We start from the raw sequence: 17,984 nt of genomic DNA on the forward strand, positions 1-17,984 counted from the left end.
GCACACTAATGCCCACACTGCACCCAGACAGAAAATTAAGAAACAACCAAGTGCCACTCCAGTGCATCCTGCTGCACACCTGCTCCTTATGCAAATAGGCCATGGAAACTAGGACACCATCACCACCCATGACCTGGATGTCACCTTCATCACCGAAACATGGCTAACACCCTCTTCAAACTCCAACATTGCGACGGGCATCCCTAATAGCTACAAGATGATACAACGAGACCGCACCATCAAACACGGCCGGGGCAATGCCATCATCTTTAAGGGAACCATCCAATGCGCCATCATCGATAATGACCCAACACCGCCCATGGAACACCTCAACTTCCGACTCCAGACCAATTCCAATACCATGAAGCAAGGCACACTCACATACAGTCCCCGGGGACCACACACAGCTTTCTGACATGCCCTCGCCAACCTCATCACTCCCCTTGCCATGGACTCCCTCCACTGCATCCTACTCAGTGATCTCAATTTCCACCTTAATGACCCTAACTACACCAACTCCCCTTCCCTCATACAGAACCTCAGCAACATCGGCCTCACCCAACTGGTCACCAAAACCACGCATAAAGCCAGACACACACTGGATGCAATCTTCACTTCTAGCGACAGAATCAATTTCACCCATGTGAAGCGACAGAATCTATTTCACCCATGTGACTGAACTCACTTGGACCAACCACGTCATCATCCACTTTACCATCTCTAATTCCCAGCACACTACATCCAAGCACCTCAGCACCCCCCACTGAAGCTGGGGCAAGATAACCAAGACCCTTTGGACACAGGTCCTAGGCACCAGGCCGTCCAAAACTTTATCATCTGGACCACCAAACCCACAGACAGAGTCACCCTGCTGAAACCAGCTAAAAGCAACAACACCTCCCAGCCAGTGAGATGGTACAATCAGGAGCTCAGAAACTCCCAATGCAACTTCCACCGACTGGAGACACAATGGCACGTGACCAATGACCCCTCTGACTGAGCCGCCTACAATGCAGCCCTCAACAACTACCACCACCACATCAAGGCAGCAAAAAGAGCAGCAATCACTACCTGCATCGTCACCACAGCCAGCCACACAAAATAACTTTTCAGAATCATCAAGGAATTATCTAACCCAATAGCCAATGAGACATGCATCTACTCATCCCAGGAACTCAGTGACACCCTATCAGACTACTTCCACAACAGGATCACCATGCCAAAACAGAGGTCCTGATCTCCGGGAAGAACACCTTGTATTAAACCACAGCTGATGGCCAGCAGATCTCGGACTAAAGCCCTCTCCATCGGACCACAGGCAATACCTTAGCGGCATCCTCGACTGCCAACTATCCATGAATCGACAAGTAAACTCAGTCCCCTCCTCTTGCTTCTACATCCTCCATATGCTCCACAGAATCTTCAAATTAATCCCTACCGACACCAGAAAGTCAGTCACGGATACTCTGGTCACCACCTGCCTCAACTATGGCAGCTCTCTCTATGTGAGAGTGTCCTTCCAGCAACTTAAAAGACTTCAGACTCTACAGAACACTGCAGCCAGACTCATCTTCAACCTCCCCAGGTGCTCAAGCATCATCCTGCACCTCAAGATCCTCCATTGGCTCCCCATTCAACAGAGATGCCAATTCAAAATCCTCACACTCGATTACAAGGCTCTCCACAACATAGGGCCATCCTACATTAACTATCGACTGACCATGCCAGCAAGACAACTACGCTCCACGTCTCTAAACCTCACACACACACACACACACCCCCGCATCCATCGCAGATGCTACATAGGCCACTCCTTCTCCTATGCAGCAGCCAAGTCCTGGAACAGCTTGTCCTACACCTCTGAACAGCTCCCTCCCTGGGGGACTTCAAAAGGAGACTCAAGATGTGGCTCTTCAACTGAGACACGGCACCGTCAGTACCCAGATACCCTTAGGGGTGATAGTGCTGCGATTTACAAATGCTATGATTGATTGATTGATTGAGTGTAGCACATAAGTTCTGCTCATTTAGTCCACCTAGATGTTTCACCTATGACTGCTCTGTTTTTGGATCTTTACAGTGGGTGAGTCTGACTACCTCTGATTCACTGCCAATTCACAGTAATTGGTCTGATTGTGTTTACCACAGTTGCCACCTTTTAAGAGGATGCCTCTGTGACACATCTAGGATAAGAGGCACTCAGCTGGCTACCCATGAACAAGTGTGCACTTGCACACATGTGCAGGCTGTGGGGGGAAGACTACTGTAGTGCGCAGCCCGGTAATTGTGCACAGGTAGCCTGGAGCAGAAGGGACTCTAAGAGGATATGTGCTCACCTGGTGTAGGCCTTATAATATTAGGGTGCATAAAAAGTGATGGATAGAATGCTTGAATTTATATCAACCGCTGGTAATCACGCAGGCTGTATCCCATCCATTTTTATTGCACACACCCAGCTATATGCAAACCAGGTTTGACCCTGCTCCAATGAGAACAGTCAAGCCCTGACTGCCAAGCCAAGTCTTTCCTGAAATGGAGCATGAGCAACCCAGGACTGGTTCTGGCCTTGTTACAATCTCATCAGCCGGGTATAGCTTAGTTTCTGTCCCAATTAGGGTGACATGCTAAAGTGCACCAAACTGAGGTGGCATGGTGGGTGAAAAAAGATGGAGTGGGATATGGCCCGAGCTATTGCCAGAGGCTGAGATTAATTCAAGCATCTCATTGATCACCTTGTTGTTGCAGTTAATGCCCTAACTGTGACGGGTATGCCCAAGCATGGGTCCCATGCTCACTGCAACACTGGACTCAAGCAATACCTAACTAATGAGCCCCTAACAAGTGGGAAACAGATCCCAAGTTGCCTGGTTCAGGGAGGACCTGGCTTGGCTGTTCAGGCTTGACTGTTCCCAGTGGAGCAGGGTCAAGAATGATTTGCATTTGGCTGATCCAAACTGAGGTGGCATGGTGGGTGAAAAACAATGGATTGGGATGCAGCCCAAGCTATTGCCTGTGGCTGACATTAATTGAAGCATTCCACCTATCACCTTGTGTTATTGCATTTGATGCCCTAAGTGCACTGGAGATGTCCTGACGTGGGTCCTGGGCTCACAGCGCCACTGGAACCAAGCTAAACCTGGCTGAGGAGCCCTAACTAGGGAGAAATCAGTCTGAGGTTGCTTGTGTTCCCATTCAGGGAGGACATTTCCTGGCAGTTCTGGCTGGACTCTTCCCATGAGAAGCAGGGTCAAGACTAATTTGCATATTGGTGGTCGAAACTGAGATGGCATGGTGGGTGAAAAATGATAGAATGGGATTCCGCCCAAGCGATTGAAGTGGCTTAGATTAATTCAAGTATTCCATCTATGACCTTGTTGTTTTTCCATTTGATGCCCTAAGTGTGCTGGGTATGCCCAGATGTGGGTCCTAGGCTCATTGTGCCACTAGAATCAAGCTGCACTTGGCTGAAGAGTCCTAACTATAGCTAAACTGCTTCTAAAATGCTAGTGTTCTGTTTCAGGGAGGACCTGACCTGGCAGTCTGGGCTGGACTATTCCTATGAGGAGCAGCGTCAGGGCTGATTTGCATATGGCTGGATCCAACCTGAGGTGGGATGGTGGGTGAAAAATGATGGATTGGAATGCGGCTAGAGCAATTGACATTGGCTGAGAGAAATTCAAGCATTTCATCCGTCACCGCATTGTTTTTGCACTGGATGGGCCCAGAGAAAAAACATGGAAAGAAGACAGGTGGCGTGAATCCATGCAAAAACAGAGTTGAGATAGCTGTTCATTAAATATTTACTGTTACAGAGAGGAGCAATCCATAAAGCCCTTCAAGGGCTTTATGTGTGCATGATTTCTTTCTTGTGGTGTTGCAGGGAGGGACAGTGGCAATATCAATGAATTGGCCAAGTATTGTGGGATGCAGCAGGGATTACAGCAGCCCCAGCATTGTTTAATAAACCGACCCTAAGTCTCCTGGCCCCTAGTAAACGTGACTTTGGGAGAATGTTTCTACTAGTTTAAAGGCACACCTACAGTAGAGTTGGAGTTTTGGCTCAAGAGATCTGGATTTGGGCATTTCTTGTGGTTGGCTGTATAGCTGCATTATGTGGTCTGAGACATGTAAACGAAATACTATGACACAGGTTTCTGATTGTGTTGAAATTAAATGCTTTATTTATAATACTTATTGACAAATAATATGGATGAACATTGCAATATTCACATTAATAATTAATGCATTTTAGTATGGTTTTTGATTCTATTAGTTTTAATGATGAAATTTAACATGTGATTATCATTAGTAATGAGTCAACACCCTGATAAAACCAATTGCCCTGCCTTATTTATTTTGATGTGTTTCCCCTTGACAAAGTCTGTAGACCTGCCTAATAAGTAACACCACTCTCTCATAGTGTGCTATTACAGTGATCATGGGGCTCAGGACCCACTAAGGGTAGAATGTGGTATGTGGGTCTTACCAAAGTATATACATCTACCTAGTGTGCGTGTAAGTAATGTACCTTTTGAAAAAGAAAAAACACTGACTAGACAGTAATTTATTGAGTGCTGTTGTTCCTTGCCAGCATATTGGGATTGTTAGCCTACAGCACCTACCCTGAATAGGCCTAGGACTGCTTTGCCACACTGAGACAGTCAACTGCTATAACGGGGTACTTGGTTCCCAGTGATAAGGCTCTATTTCTTAAAATAAGGTAGCACGTTCCATGTTGCAGCCTCATCAGAAGCCAGAGTGTTAGTCATGCAGGAGATGCTTAGCACTGTTGTGGTCGTGGAGTTGAACATAGACTGTTTTTTCATTGATTTTGCTAATGAATGGTAGGTGAGCGATGTCACCAGCAATTGAAGAGGTCATCAGGGTCTGCTGTAGGTTTCTATAGGAATGGGGGATGTTCTGGCTTCTCTTGAGAGCTTCTTAGAAGATGCCTTGAGTGAGGCTGGTGTTGACAATAGTAAGTAGGAGTAAGAGAGCACCTCGAGAGAGCTTTGATGAAGGTCGATGGTAAGACATCATCTTCCTAAGGAGTGGCTTAGAGAGAATTCAGTATGTCATTGAGATCTAGAAGACATAGTGCTTTATAAAAATTATTAGCTTGTTTCTTCTTACACATTAGATCCATAATATGACAGTGGGTATGAAGAACACCCTTCTTCCATAGGTCACTGATCTTGATTTTAGTACCATGAGCAAGTCTTGTTTTGATGTACACAGGTATATACTAAGGAAATAAACAGGCATCTTCAGGGCCAAAAAAGATAAAGGAGTTCTGATAAATTGCTCCAGGAACCACAAATATGTGTACAGTTTGCAAGGGATGGAATCGTTTTTGTAGGAACTGGTAAATATATAGATTAGTCTAGTCTAGTTTTCAATTTCATGAAACACTCACAACTGGAAGGTGAAAGTTGATGTAAATTAAGGGAAGGTTCTTTTGATGGTTGGTAGTTGGCCAAAGCGGGTATTTACTGCCTTCTTCACCTGTGATTCAACTGTCAAATTGAAGTCCAGCTGGATACCAAGATGGTGGATGACTTTCACTGAGACAGGGAGGTCCCATTGTTTCTGGTCAGGGAATATTTCTCCAGAGAATGACACCCACTGAATGAGGAAGGCAAACAATGGCAATGAGAATTATGCTTGGATTCTGCAGGCTCTTTGGGCTTGAGTGATTACTCAGAACAAGTGCTGAGAGATGGTCAAAGGATTGAATGCAAAAAAAAAAAAACAGAATTGCATTTTTAGCCTTGTTCCATGTGTGGGTGACTTTGGTGGTGTGAGGTGAAGCATGCCCGACTGCAGAGCAATATTTCCAATGGATAATGTGATGCTGGTGTATGTTTTAGATAAGATGTCAGCATAGGATAGGTGGTTGTATAGGTTGAGCTCTTGTGTTGAGATGCTTGGCTCTGTATGTTGTTTTCCGCGCACGCCATGTTCCTGGTGTGTCCAACAAAATAGCTTATGTGATGTCTCATTCCCAGTGGGAGAGGTTCTGTGGCTTGACTCCGGAGGCCAGAAAGAGACCCACGCCGATGCCAGAAATCCTGTGGCAGCTGGGAAGATGACCGCAAGACGAATGTTGGAAGACTCGGTTGCTGCTACCACTTTAGGTACTAACAAGATGGTGTAGAGAGAGTTTGTGTCCGGGGCAAAGAATCACTTGAGCAAGAAGAATGTTGCCCCTCCAACATTTCAAGAAAATATATTGGAATATGGCATGTTGGGACTGAATTGAGTAGAAGGATGCCTGAATGTTGCTCATGGATGAGAGAGGACACTGTAGATTGGAGAACACTGTGGTGGCAGACAGCTTGAAGTAGGTTTGTGAAATGTTTGGGCATCATGTTTTATTCTTGTTAGGAGAGTGTGTTACAAAGGGCACTGTTTTTCACAACATTTCTTAGAGCTTTCAGAGTGATGAGGTGGTAATGGGGTTTCCATAGTGCTGGTTTGTGGTGAGAAGAAGTGGAAATGGATGAAGTGGGGGGGGGGCTCTGTGAAAAGGGAAGTCAAAGACCAATGTGGTGTGATTGCAGAGTTTAGATGGAGGTTTCTGTATGCCCAAGGGCTGTAGTAAGAGTATATAATGAGTTAAGTGTTTCCTCTGAGATCAGACGGAAGAAGAGTGAAAGGATTCTAGGTGCTAGTGGTTATGAGGATTTGCCTTTACAGACAAAAGTTGCCTGCTGCCTCATTCAACACCCATTCTCTCCAAATTCAGACAGCCATCAAAGAGGTGGGGATTGGGATGACCAAGAAGGAGTTTATTAGATTGGGCAGGTGGAAAGCACATGTACATGAATGCTTGTAGTTTTAGAGAAGCAACAATGAGGGATCTGTGCATTACTTGGTTTGTTATTTTCGGGAGTGACCTATGTACACCTATCCTTTAGCAGGACTGAAACTTACTTGATAGCTCTGATGATCATGGCCAGAGAATCTGTGAGGAGTATAAGAAGAACAGTTTCATAGGCCATTTGAGGAAGGTATTTATGAGTATCAAAAAGAAGGAAATCAAAAGATTTGAAGAATATAGGTTAGACTGATATGTTGGGTGATAAGAAACAACTTGGCAACCGTGCACATTAAGAGTGGGCAGGTTGTATGTAATTTCATGGTAAAACAATTTAGTAGAATATAGTAACTGAGAAACCATTTCACCTAAAATGTTTAATTGAAATTGTCAGGGTGAATGGCATTTACAATTGTACATGAACCAATACATAGCATGTCTTTTTCTTCAAAATTTGCTTTGGCATATTTTCTTTTTAAGTTCAAACTGAAATAGTTGCAGGCCTTACGTTCAGAAATATCTTTGTCAAAGGAATCTATTTCACTCCTTTACATCAAGGCAATTTCAGATTTATATCTTTTACACTGTCAAACAATTATTTTGGATGCTTTTAATCCGCAGAACCCTCACTACCTCAAACAACATCAATCTCTGCCCCCTCAAAATTACGTCCTAAACATAAACTGCACTCCACCAATTGCTGTACCCTAAATGCTGTTTCTAACTCTAAATTCAAGCAATCCCTGAACCCTAAAATCCCTTCACCACACCAAAACCCCACCCATCCCTCACCCTGTTAGTCCATTTCTACTCCTAAATTTGATCCATCTCTTAACCAATCAAAAACCTTCACTACCTTCGAACTCCACCTCTTCCTGAACCTAAATATGAACTATGCCTCTACCCTACTCATCCCTCATCCCTGCACCAGTCCTAAACTCTACTAATCCCTGAACCCGAAAAAACCTCACCATCCCTAGTTCCCACCCATTCATGACCCCTAGAGCCCTAAACTCCCCAATCCCTAAACCTTAAACCATTAAAACCCAAGCTATCCTAAACCTCACCCATTTCTGAACACTAAAAACCCTTCCCCACTCCAAAACTGTTCCCATCAATGACCCTTAAAAACATTCACCAGCTCTAAACTCCACCCTTCATTGCGCCTAAACATCACCTGTCCTTGAACCCCAAAAAAACGCTCACTACCCCTAATCTTCAGCCAAGTGTGTGATTTTGGCTATTTGCTTCAAATGAATCCTTCCTTCAACATGTTTCCTTTAATTTTTGATCTATTTTATTTCCTTAAAATTGTCTTTCTTTAAAATAGTTTTTCCATGATTTAGTTTTCCTCCACTGTGGTTTCTCAATTGTCATTTTTTCATTAACTTGCATACATCAGGCCAGTCAACATGCTGAATGGGTTCAAAGATCTGAGGAACAAAAAAACTGTGAATGAAACTAGATAACACAGGCCAAAATAAAGTGCACCCATATTTATAACCAAATTTATGAGCTTCTGTTGGCATTTGTACTGTTGTGAGTTAAACAGTGAAATATAAAATCTTACCCATGTCAAGCTAAGAGACCCCTTGTACACCTTTGAGTTATTTTTGCCATCCTCCCAAAAGCTAAGAGGAAAAAGAGGTTCAGGAAGTGAGAGTGGAAAATTTGGCTTCCAAACGTATTGCTGACTGTGTGAAGTTACAAGAGAGTTGTAAATGTTTTGATTAAAATAGGAAGAGTAAAAGAGCCTCGGTCCATGAGAAGCCAGACAGGTCAGTTATTGACGGCTTGAAGAAGAAGGCATGTAACAGGTCAAGGGGCTTGTGGTAGGCTGCGGCTTTCCAGCCATCCTAAACTAAAGTTTATGTATGTGGTATTTTTTATAAAGCAAACTTAGCCAAATGGCAGAGGAGTGCTGTGAAGGGTCACAGACAAGCATAAGTCAAAAAGTGATAGTTAGAGGTAGCTGGTATGGGTGGTTAATGCATTGAGATGTAGTGTTCTTAAAAAAGGTGCGTCATCCTAAATTGGAGCAGTGTTTGGGCAGTTCTGATGGAGACAGGGATATTCCTCCAGACAATAGGTGCACAACTAGATCTGCATGTTTCAGCAGAGGCTGCTAAATTGCCAAGGGTCTTTAAATAGGGTGGGCTGGCTGAGGGTGGACTGTTGTGGCGGTGCCTCTGCCATCCAACCCTTAAGGCTAGTGGCTCCATAGGCCCTCAATGAGGGCCTTTGAATGTATGCATTATTATTTTAGGTAGCTTTAGGAGTGAGCAAACTCTGATAAAACATTTAAAACCTTGGTTATCTTGTCTACCTTGTCTTGCTCATGAATCACCATATCCCCTTTCTCTCTCAATTTAGGATATATGGATTCAGCCCTGCCTTGTCCTTGGTGTAGGAAGTTGGCTCTGTATGTGCTATTTCAAAGTAAGGAATAGCATGCACCGAGTCCAAGGGTTCCCCTTAGAGGTAAGATAGTGGCAAAAAGAGATAATACTAATGCTCTATTTTGTGGTAGTGTGGTCGAGCAGTAGGCTTATCAAAGGAGTAGTGTTAAGCATTTGTTGTACATACACACAAGCAATAAATGAGAAACACACACTCAGAGACAAATCCAGCCAATAGGTTTTGTTATAGAAAAATATATTTTCTTAGTTTATTTTAAGAGCCACAGGTTCAAATTCTACATGTAATATCTCATTTGAAAGGTATTGCAGGTAAGTACTTTAGGAACTTTGAATAATTACAGTAGCATATATACTTTTCACATAAAACACAAATAGCTGTTTTAAAAGTGGACACAGTGCAATTTTCACAGTTCCTGGGGGAGGTAAAGTATTGTTAGGTTTTGCAGGTAAGTACACCACATACCGGGTTAAGATTGGGGTCCAAGGTAACCCACCGTTGGGGGTTCAGAGCAACCCCAAAGTCACCACACCAGCAGCTCAGGGCCGGTCAGGTGCAGAGTTCAAAGTGGTGCCCAAAACACATAGGCCTCAATGGAGAGAAGGGGGTGCGCCGGTTCCGGTCTGCCAGCAGGTAAGTACCCGCGTCTTCGGAGGGCAGACAAGGGGGGTTTTGTAGGGCACCGGGGGGGGGGACAAGTCCACACAAAAAGTACACCCTCAGCAGCGCGGGGGCGGCCGGGTGCAGTGTGCAAACAAGCGTCAGGTTTCCAATGGGAGTCAATGGGAGACCAAGGGGTCTCTTCAGCAGTGCAGGCAGGCAAGGGGGGGGGCTCCTCGGGGTAGCCACCACCTAGGCAAGGGAGAGGGCCTCCTGGGGGTCACTCCTGCACTGAAGTTCCGTTCCTTCAGGTGCTGGGGGCTGCGGGTGCAGGGTCTTTTCCAGCCGTCGGGATTTTAGAGTCAAGCAGTCGCGGTCAGGGGGAGCCTCGGGATTCCCTCTGCAGGCGTCGCTCTGGGGGCTCAGGGAGGACAACTTTGGTTACTCACGGTCTCGGAGTCGCCGGAGGGTCCTCCCTGAGGTGTTGGTTCTCCACCAGTCGAGTCGGGGTCGCCAGGTGCAGTGTTGCAAGTCTCACGCTTCTTGCGGGGATTTGCAAGGGGTCTTTAAATCTGCTCCTCTGTAACAAAGTTGCAGTCTTTTTGGAGCAGGGCCGCTGTCCTCTAGAGTTTCTTGTCTTTCTTGAAGCAGGGCAGTCCTCTGAGGATTCAGAGGTCGCTGGTCCTGGGGAAAGCGTCGCTGGAGCAGGTTTCTTTAGAAGGCAGGAGACAGGCCGGTAGGTCTGGGGCCAAAGCAGTTGGTGTCTTCTTTTCTTCTTCTGCAGGGGTTTTTCAGCTACGCAGTCCTCTTCTTCTTGTAGTTGCAGGAATCTAAATCTTTAGGTTCAGGGGAGCCCTTAAATACTAAATTTAAGGGCGTGTTTAGGTCTGAGGGGTTAGTAGCCAATGGCTACTAGCCCTGAGGGTGGGTACAGCCTCTTTGTGCCTCCTCCCAAGGGGAGGGGGTCCCAATCCTCCTATTGGGGGAATCCTCCATCTGCAAGATGGAGGATTTCTAAAAGTTAGAGTCACTTCAGCTCAGGACACCTTAGGGGCTGTCCTGACTGGCCAGTGACTTCTCCTTGTTATTCTCATTATTTCCTCAGGCCTTGCCGCCAAAAGTGGGGCCGTGGCCGGAGGGGGCGGGCAACTCCACTAGCTGGAGTGCCCTGTGGTGCTGGAACAAAGGGGGTGAGCCTTTGAGGCTCACCGTCAGGTGTTACAGCTCCTGCCTGGGGGAGGTGTTAGCATCTCCACCCAGTGCAGGCTTTGTTACTGGCCTCAGAGTGACAAAGGCACTCTCCCCATGGGGCCAGCAACATGCCTCGGTCGTGGCAGGCTGCTAGGACCAGTCAGCCTACACAGATAGTCGGTTAAGGTTTCAGGGGGCACCTCTAAGGTGCCCTCTGGGGTGTATTTCACAATAAAATGTACACTGGCATCAGTGTGCATTTATTGTGCTGAGAAGTTTGATACCAAACTTCCCATTTTTCAGTGTAGCATTATGGTGCTGTGGAGTTCGTGTTTGACCAACTCCCAGACCATCTACTCTTTTGGCTACCCTGCACTTACAATGTCTAAGGTTTGGCTTAGACACTGTAGGGGCACAGTGCTCATGCACTGGTGCCCTCACCTATGGTATAGTGCACCCTGCCTTAGGGCTGTAAGGCCTGCTAGAGGGGTGACTTATCTATACTTGCATAGGCAGTGAGAGGCTGGCATGGCACCCTGAGGGGAGTGCCATGTCGACTTACTCATTATGTTCTCACCAGCACACACAAGCTTGCAAGCAGTGTGTCTGTGCTGAGTGAGGGGTCTCCAGGGTGGCATAAGACATGCTGCAGCCCTTAGAGACCTTCCCTGGCATCAGGGCCCTTGGTACCAGAAGTACCAGTTACAAGGGACTTACCTGGATGCCAGGGTGTGCCAATTGTGGATACAAAAGTACAGGTTAGGGAAAGAACACTGGTGCTGGGGCCTGGATAGCAGGCCTCAGCACACTTTCAATTCAAAACATAGCATCAGCAAAGGCAAAAAGTCAGGGGGTAACCATGACAAGGAGGCATTTCCTTACACTTGGTTTTTGTGACAAGAATCCACTGGGCTTGTTCCCATATTCCTAATGTGTATTTATGTTTCAGTAGGCAGAAATCCTCCTGTGGAGCTCCTAGGACATTGAGATGACCTCGCAAGGTTACTAACTTTTTCGAACTGCCCTGGAACATGTTTGCTTCCAGTTCACTTAGTTGCACTCCAGTCTCTCCTTCTCAAATATTCTCTAAATCCTGCGACCAATTGTGCTTACCTTAAAATTCCAACATTTTTCTAGTATTTCCACAGTCAAGACCTGGATCTTAACCATTAGTCTAATGGCGCATTACTATATCCCTGACTGCGTAATCCTTTTTCCTTTTTACAGCACGTGCTTTAGAGTGCTACGTGTGTACTGACGCAAGGAGCCCTCATGGATGCATAACTCCCATCAAATGCAAGGAGGACGAGCCATTTTGCAAGACAAACCTCACTATTTCAGATGGTAAGAAATCACATAGATTTACAATCAGCGACTGAGATGTATCTTTTTCAGGAATGTAAAGTGGCTTCCACAGACCATCTTCAGTGAAACTCTAACATTCTTCAAGGCATTGTTATCTACTGTCTATCACATGTTCTTTGTACCTCATTATTATGTGACACCTATGTTGTGCCTACCAAAGACAGCCTTTGTTCAGATGGTGCCCCTGCCAGAAACAAATTTGGCACCTAGGTTCCAGCTAAAGGGAGAAGCAACAGGAGATCCCATTTCTATTGACAGTCTAGTTGCTACCTTATGTGGTGACTTCCCTTGATCACAAACATTTCTGCTTCTCACCCAACCCTCCTTAATTACCCACAACTTACCTCCTAGTGACCTTGGAAGGACAAGTTTCCAAAAAGTTATCACACTAGTTTCCATTAATGTGATTCATCAGACGGACCACAACTACTTTTAACTGTGGAGTGTGTGCATGGTACATAGACACACGGGCCCTCATTCTGACCTTGGCGGGCGGCGGAGGCCGCCCGCCAAAGTCCCGCCGTCAGGTTACCGTTCCGCGGTCGAAAGACCGCGGCGGTAATTCTGACTTTCCCGCTGGGCTGGCGGGCGGTCGCCTTCAGACCGCCAGCCAGCCCAGCGGGAAAGAGGCTTCCACGATGAAGCCGGCTCGGAATCGAGCCGGCGGAGTGGAAGCTGTGCGACGGGTGCAGTTGCACCCGTCTCGTATTTCACTGTCTGCGCAGCAGACAGTGAAATACATGTAGGGGCCCTCTTACGGGGGCCCCTGCAATGCCCATGCCAGTGGCATGGGCACTGCAGGGGCCCCCAGGGGCCCCGCGACCCCCCCTACCGCCATCCGGATCTCGGCGGTCCGACCGCCGGGATCTGGATGGCGGTAGGGGGGGTCGGAATCCCCGCGGCGGTGCAGCAAGCTGCGCCGCCGCGGAGGATTCAATGGGGCCGCGGTACACTGGCGGGACCCCGCCAGTGGTGCCGGTCCGACCGCGGCTTTACCGCCGCGGTCGGAATCCCCATTGGAGCACCGCCGGCCTGTCGGCGGTGCTCCCGCGGTCCTCCGCCCTGGCGGTCAAAGACCGCCAGGGTCAGAATGACCACCACGGTCTGCTGCCAGAAGTGCTTTAAGGGGGCATACACATTGACCATGCACCAATATATAGGCTGTGTGATGGCGTAGTGGATGGTGGTATAGCAGAACATGGCACATAATACACACAATAATACATCATTTGCTGTGCTGGCCTTTGATAGCCAAATGAAGTGTTATACTTGAGCCATCGAACATGAATACTTTCTAGAAACCAACTACAACGTTCATGGAACCCTGGGAATGTCGAGGAAAGTGTGCTGCAGCTTGGAGACCTCGAGTGTATCAAATCTGCCACCAAGATGTTAGCAGAGAAGGATATAACAGAATGCATGACAACAAAAGACAAATGTAATTGGGAGGTTAAACAGAGTGCATTGCAGGTGACCTTGTAAGAGTTGTCTGCTGGATGAAACCATGAGTGGATTCCAGAAGATGTTAGAGTAAAAAATAGTGTGTAGTTGGACTATGATGTAATGTTCAGGTGGTTTAGAATGTGTAATGACACAAGTTAAACAAGATACACTCTGTGCCATCCAGATGACTGAGAGATTTGATTGAAAACTGTGTGTCTTATTCGCAAAGGTACTTGCATATAGTAAAGTTATGAGTGCTGAGACTCCATACTCATGGCGGAGTTGCCGCACTTGTGGCTAAGTCTTTACACTCAGTGCAATTGACCATGCAGACATTTGGCCCTGAGTGGGGAAACTCCACCCCAAGTGCAGAGACTCTGCACACATAGCTTTGGCACACGTAATTACCTTCATGAATCGGGCCCTTAGTATTTGTAGCACTATAAAAGTTGCCGCATATGTCTTGCCGAGAATAACACATTATTCATATGTCTATAAACTAAACTGTGAGGGACTATATGGTCATAGCCATTGATTATTTTTATTGGATAGACAGTAGTGAATATTTAGGGAAAATGGTTTTGCCTCAGGCTCTTCTGGTTTAAGCTTATATTTTCAGGCATATTTAGTAAGAATCCCTAAATGTGTATGTGAACTGCTGATTTGTTGGAAAGCCTTTCAAGGAACACACACATGGAGGCCGAAATCAACTGCTTTAAGGAAAATTAACACTCTGGTAGAGGGCCTGGGGAAGCCTAGAAAGTTGTAAAAAGGGTAGTTTGTATCTCACTGAGGTGTAAGACAGACATGAACTTAGCAAGGTGTCCCCTCTCACCAATGTTGTTTACACTTGCTTGTATATTTAGAGATCATTTTACACCTACTGTAGCAGATCTGGTAGAAAGATCCCATGTGATTTTATCATACACTGATGACCTCCTTTTGTGCTGTAAAGACCCATCAATCCATTCGTCAAATTCTGAAAGCTATTGAGGAACTTCTGGTGATAGCTACTTGAACACAGACCAATGGATGTCCTGTCTAGGCTGGGCCTTCAGTGGGACCCTATTTCGTTTCTGTATTTAGGTATTTGAAAACATCATCACACAGTTGAAACTCATGAAGAAAATACATGGAGAGTTATGATTATTCTACAAATGGAATTTTCAACCGGTTTAGAAGTGGGGTGTGGTGTTTTAAATGAGTACTCTGCTTAAGAATTAGTTGCATGTGGCAACAGCATATCAGTCATTCAGCGTTGCTTTGGTATTTTGATCCCACAGAACATGTAAGCAGAAGTAGTGATTTTTTTTGTAGGTAGTCAGGTTTGTGCGGTTTAGGTATAAAATGAATTATCTCCATCACAGCCTTTTCTTTTTTTCCTTAATAGGGGCTTTGCACATCACCAAGTTGTGTGCATCTACTTGTTCACCAACCATGGGCCGTGCTACTACCATCTCCTGCTGTAACGAATACTTGTGCAACGTAGCTCCTTTCAAGAACCTAGACCAGGGAGGGAAACTCCAGAAAGAAGGACTCTTGCTTAGAGTCGGCACTTAAAGGTAAGACGCCCTAGTGGGACCATCTTTCTTTCATAACATTCACACAAACATTTGCAAGAAAGAGTTACACAATGCTAATAGCGTGGAATGTTTGAAAAACAATTTTGACCATATCTTCAAAAGTTTACTGTTGCTATAGTTTTATGTCACTGAGAATTTGTTTAATTGCTGTAGCTGTGGGAAATAAAAAGCAAGAACTGTAATAGACACCTTAACAAAGTCGATTTGAAAGGAATATTGAATGTACCTAGGCAATACTTTAAAGGGGTCTGCCCATACACCTAACATCATCTAATTCTGTTTAAGTATTGGTCACCCCAAACTTAACACGTTTAATCCTGAAATACACATGACAATGACCAGAATATTTCTGCAGATACAGCAGCCGTTGTACACTTGCTATGGGAGAGCCCCATTTTTGCATTATGGGAAAGCAACAAGCTTATGAGATCAGAGGAAAATGAAATAGATTGAGATTGTTACAAAGGGCACCAAATTATAGCTTTTTCTGAGTGATGACTGTTCCAGAACACAAAATGCAATTTTGCCTGATGCACTGGAAATTGTTGTACCACTCCTTATTTTAGGACATACATGAGAGGGTGCCCTGAGGAATTTGAGAAAACACTGGGCCTTATTCACAGGGGTGAATCTGGTGGTAAACGTAAATTTATGACCACACAAAGGGATTCTTCGTAGCCATGAGTCCACAAAAGGAGTGGGAAGATGTGTGTTTGAAGTTGTAGCTGCCTTTAAAGTTTGGGAACACCCACAAATTTGGTACTTGGTTGCAGTCGCGACTGGGCAATGTGGTGGGGGTGGAGGTGGCGGATATAACACAAAAATAAATAAATATATTAAAAAATAACGTATCTGAAGCTCACCACCTCTCTTCGCTGCACAGCAGGCTCCCAGACTGTCCTGCGGCCAATCATGACGCTGCTTAGAGGAGCGTTATGATTAGCTGGAGAGCCCTCGCTGTGTGCTCCAACGCAGCCTGGGAGCCTGGGCTTGCCTTCTCCAACCTGGCAACTCAGTGCCGGGTTGGAGAGAGCCCCTGTACGCATGTGCGTTTGACCGTCCCGAGACGGCCGGCCAAACATAAACGGCTCTGAGGGGAGTGCTCTGTGCTCTCCCCTCACTATTCATCACTCCCATGGCCTTGCCCCTTTAAAAATAAAACAGTAATAAACATTGTTTATTATCGTTTTATTATTAAAGGATTGCAGCTCTTGCTGCTAGTGGGGGATGGGGGCAACGGTTCTCTGCCATAGCAGAGGAGCTGCCCCTGCTTGGTTGGCATTCCAACCTACGATCTCACCCTTTCCCACCTGGAAATGGTTGGAGATATACTTGAGCAAGGTGCTGGTGTTACTCATCTTCTATGGTGGGAATGAGAAGGGGTCACCCTCACATTTCCTCATAGACGGGTGTGAGATAAGGGCTTTCCACACAGTGAAAAATGTATTCATCATGAAGAAAAATAAAATGGACAAGTGCATTTGCACAAGGGAATACGTTAACTCTGTACAGATTTCTCCATTAGGGAGTACTCTGTCAAGAGCAAATGCAGGCAAAATTTGGAGTCAACTGATTCCCAGTGGAATCCACATGTAAACCTGCACCAGGTGAACCTTCCATGTTGATTCCAGTAGGAATTGGTGAATTCCATAAAATTGCAAATTTGCAACCACACGTAGAAGAAAATCTGTGGGCGCAGATTTATTACTTTTTTGTGCTATGTCCTTGATCTTATGATAAAAATGCCTATTGCGTATTGCCTATTTTTAATCATTTGTACACATTATTGTTTTGTCTTCATCATGCTAAAATGTCCCTGCCTGTTTCTCTCTAGATCAGTGGTTTCCAAATCTCCTGCTTCTGCAGTTCTGTGGACTCTCTTTGGATAATACATGAAGTCTTTTGACTAGTAATGGATGTCTACTTCTTTGTAGAGTTCCCATCGATTCATCATTAAAATATTGTATCTACATAAATCATTATCATTAAAATAATACATAAATGTATCTTTCCACTAGCTGTCAGTGAAGGGGTATAGTTGTGTAGTAACTATGTTATAGAATAAGAAAGATTTTTCAATTACTTATTGGTGTTTTATTCACTTCATTTCTGGTAATAAAGAATTTCATTCCCTTTTTGTTGTTTTGTACATTTCTGAAAAATGAATAAAGACATTCACCCACAAGCCGGTGCTGGGAGGGATATCATGTTGTTGTGTTCAGTGCATACACAACTGTGTGCTTCTCCTTAACAACTTAGCCTTGCACGTGCAGTGAGACAGAGCGGCCCACATAGAGACACACAAGGTTGTGCTGCTCATTGACCACTGTTGTAGTAAACACACACAGGCACAAACAGGATATGGGCTTCTTAACAACTGAAAAGGTATTTCTGGGCACAAAATAGTGCTTGCACCTTAACTAGAAAAAAATTTACAAGCATACTGAATGCCTTTCCCTATCAAATGCTAAATCTTGCACATGCACATAGACACACTCATCCACACACATACACACACAGATGTTGTGCTGCTCAGAGGAACACACAAGAAGGGCTACTTCTTA

At 45.4% G+C, this 17,984-nt stretch overlaps 1 protein-coding gene across 1 annotated transcript in view; it reads left to right on the forward strand.

Moving 5' to 3' along the window:
• LOC138274906 (ly6/PLAUR domain-containing protein 2-like) overlaps positions 1 to 17,555 on the forward strand; it is a 30,970-nt gene extending 13,415 nt beyond the window's left edge. Inside the window, exons 2-5 of the mRNA XM_069219023.1 lie at positions 6,009 to 6,137; positions 12,257 to 12,373; positions 15,228 to 15,399; positions 17,255 to 17,555. Of these exons, the coding sequence (XP_069075124.1) occupies positions 6,009 to 6,137; positions 12,257 to 12,373; positions 15,228 to 15,397 (416 nt within the window). The 3' untranslated portion in view covers positions 15,398 to 15,399; positions 17,255 to 17,555. The remainder of the gene's footprint in view (positions 1 to 6,008; positions 6,138 to 12,256; positions 12,374 to 15,227; positions 15,400 to 17,254) is intronic.
• Positions 17,556 to 17,984: the final 429 nt, after the last annotated feature.

Source organism: Pleurodeles waltl, chromosome 2_2 (genome assembly GCF_031143425.1).
Source record: "Pleurodeles waltl isolate 20211129_DDA chromosome 2_2, aPleWal1.hap1.20221129, whole genome shotgun sequence".
Taxonomy (NCBI): domain Eukaryota; kingdom Metazoa; phylum Chordata; class Amphibia; order Caudata; family Salamandridae; genus Pleurodeles; species Pleurodeles waltl.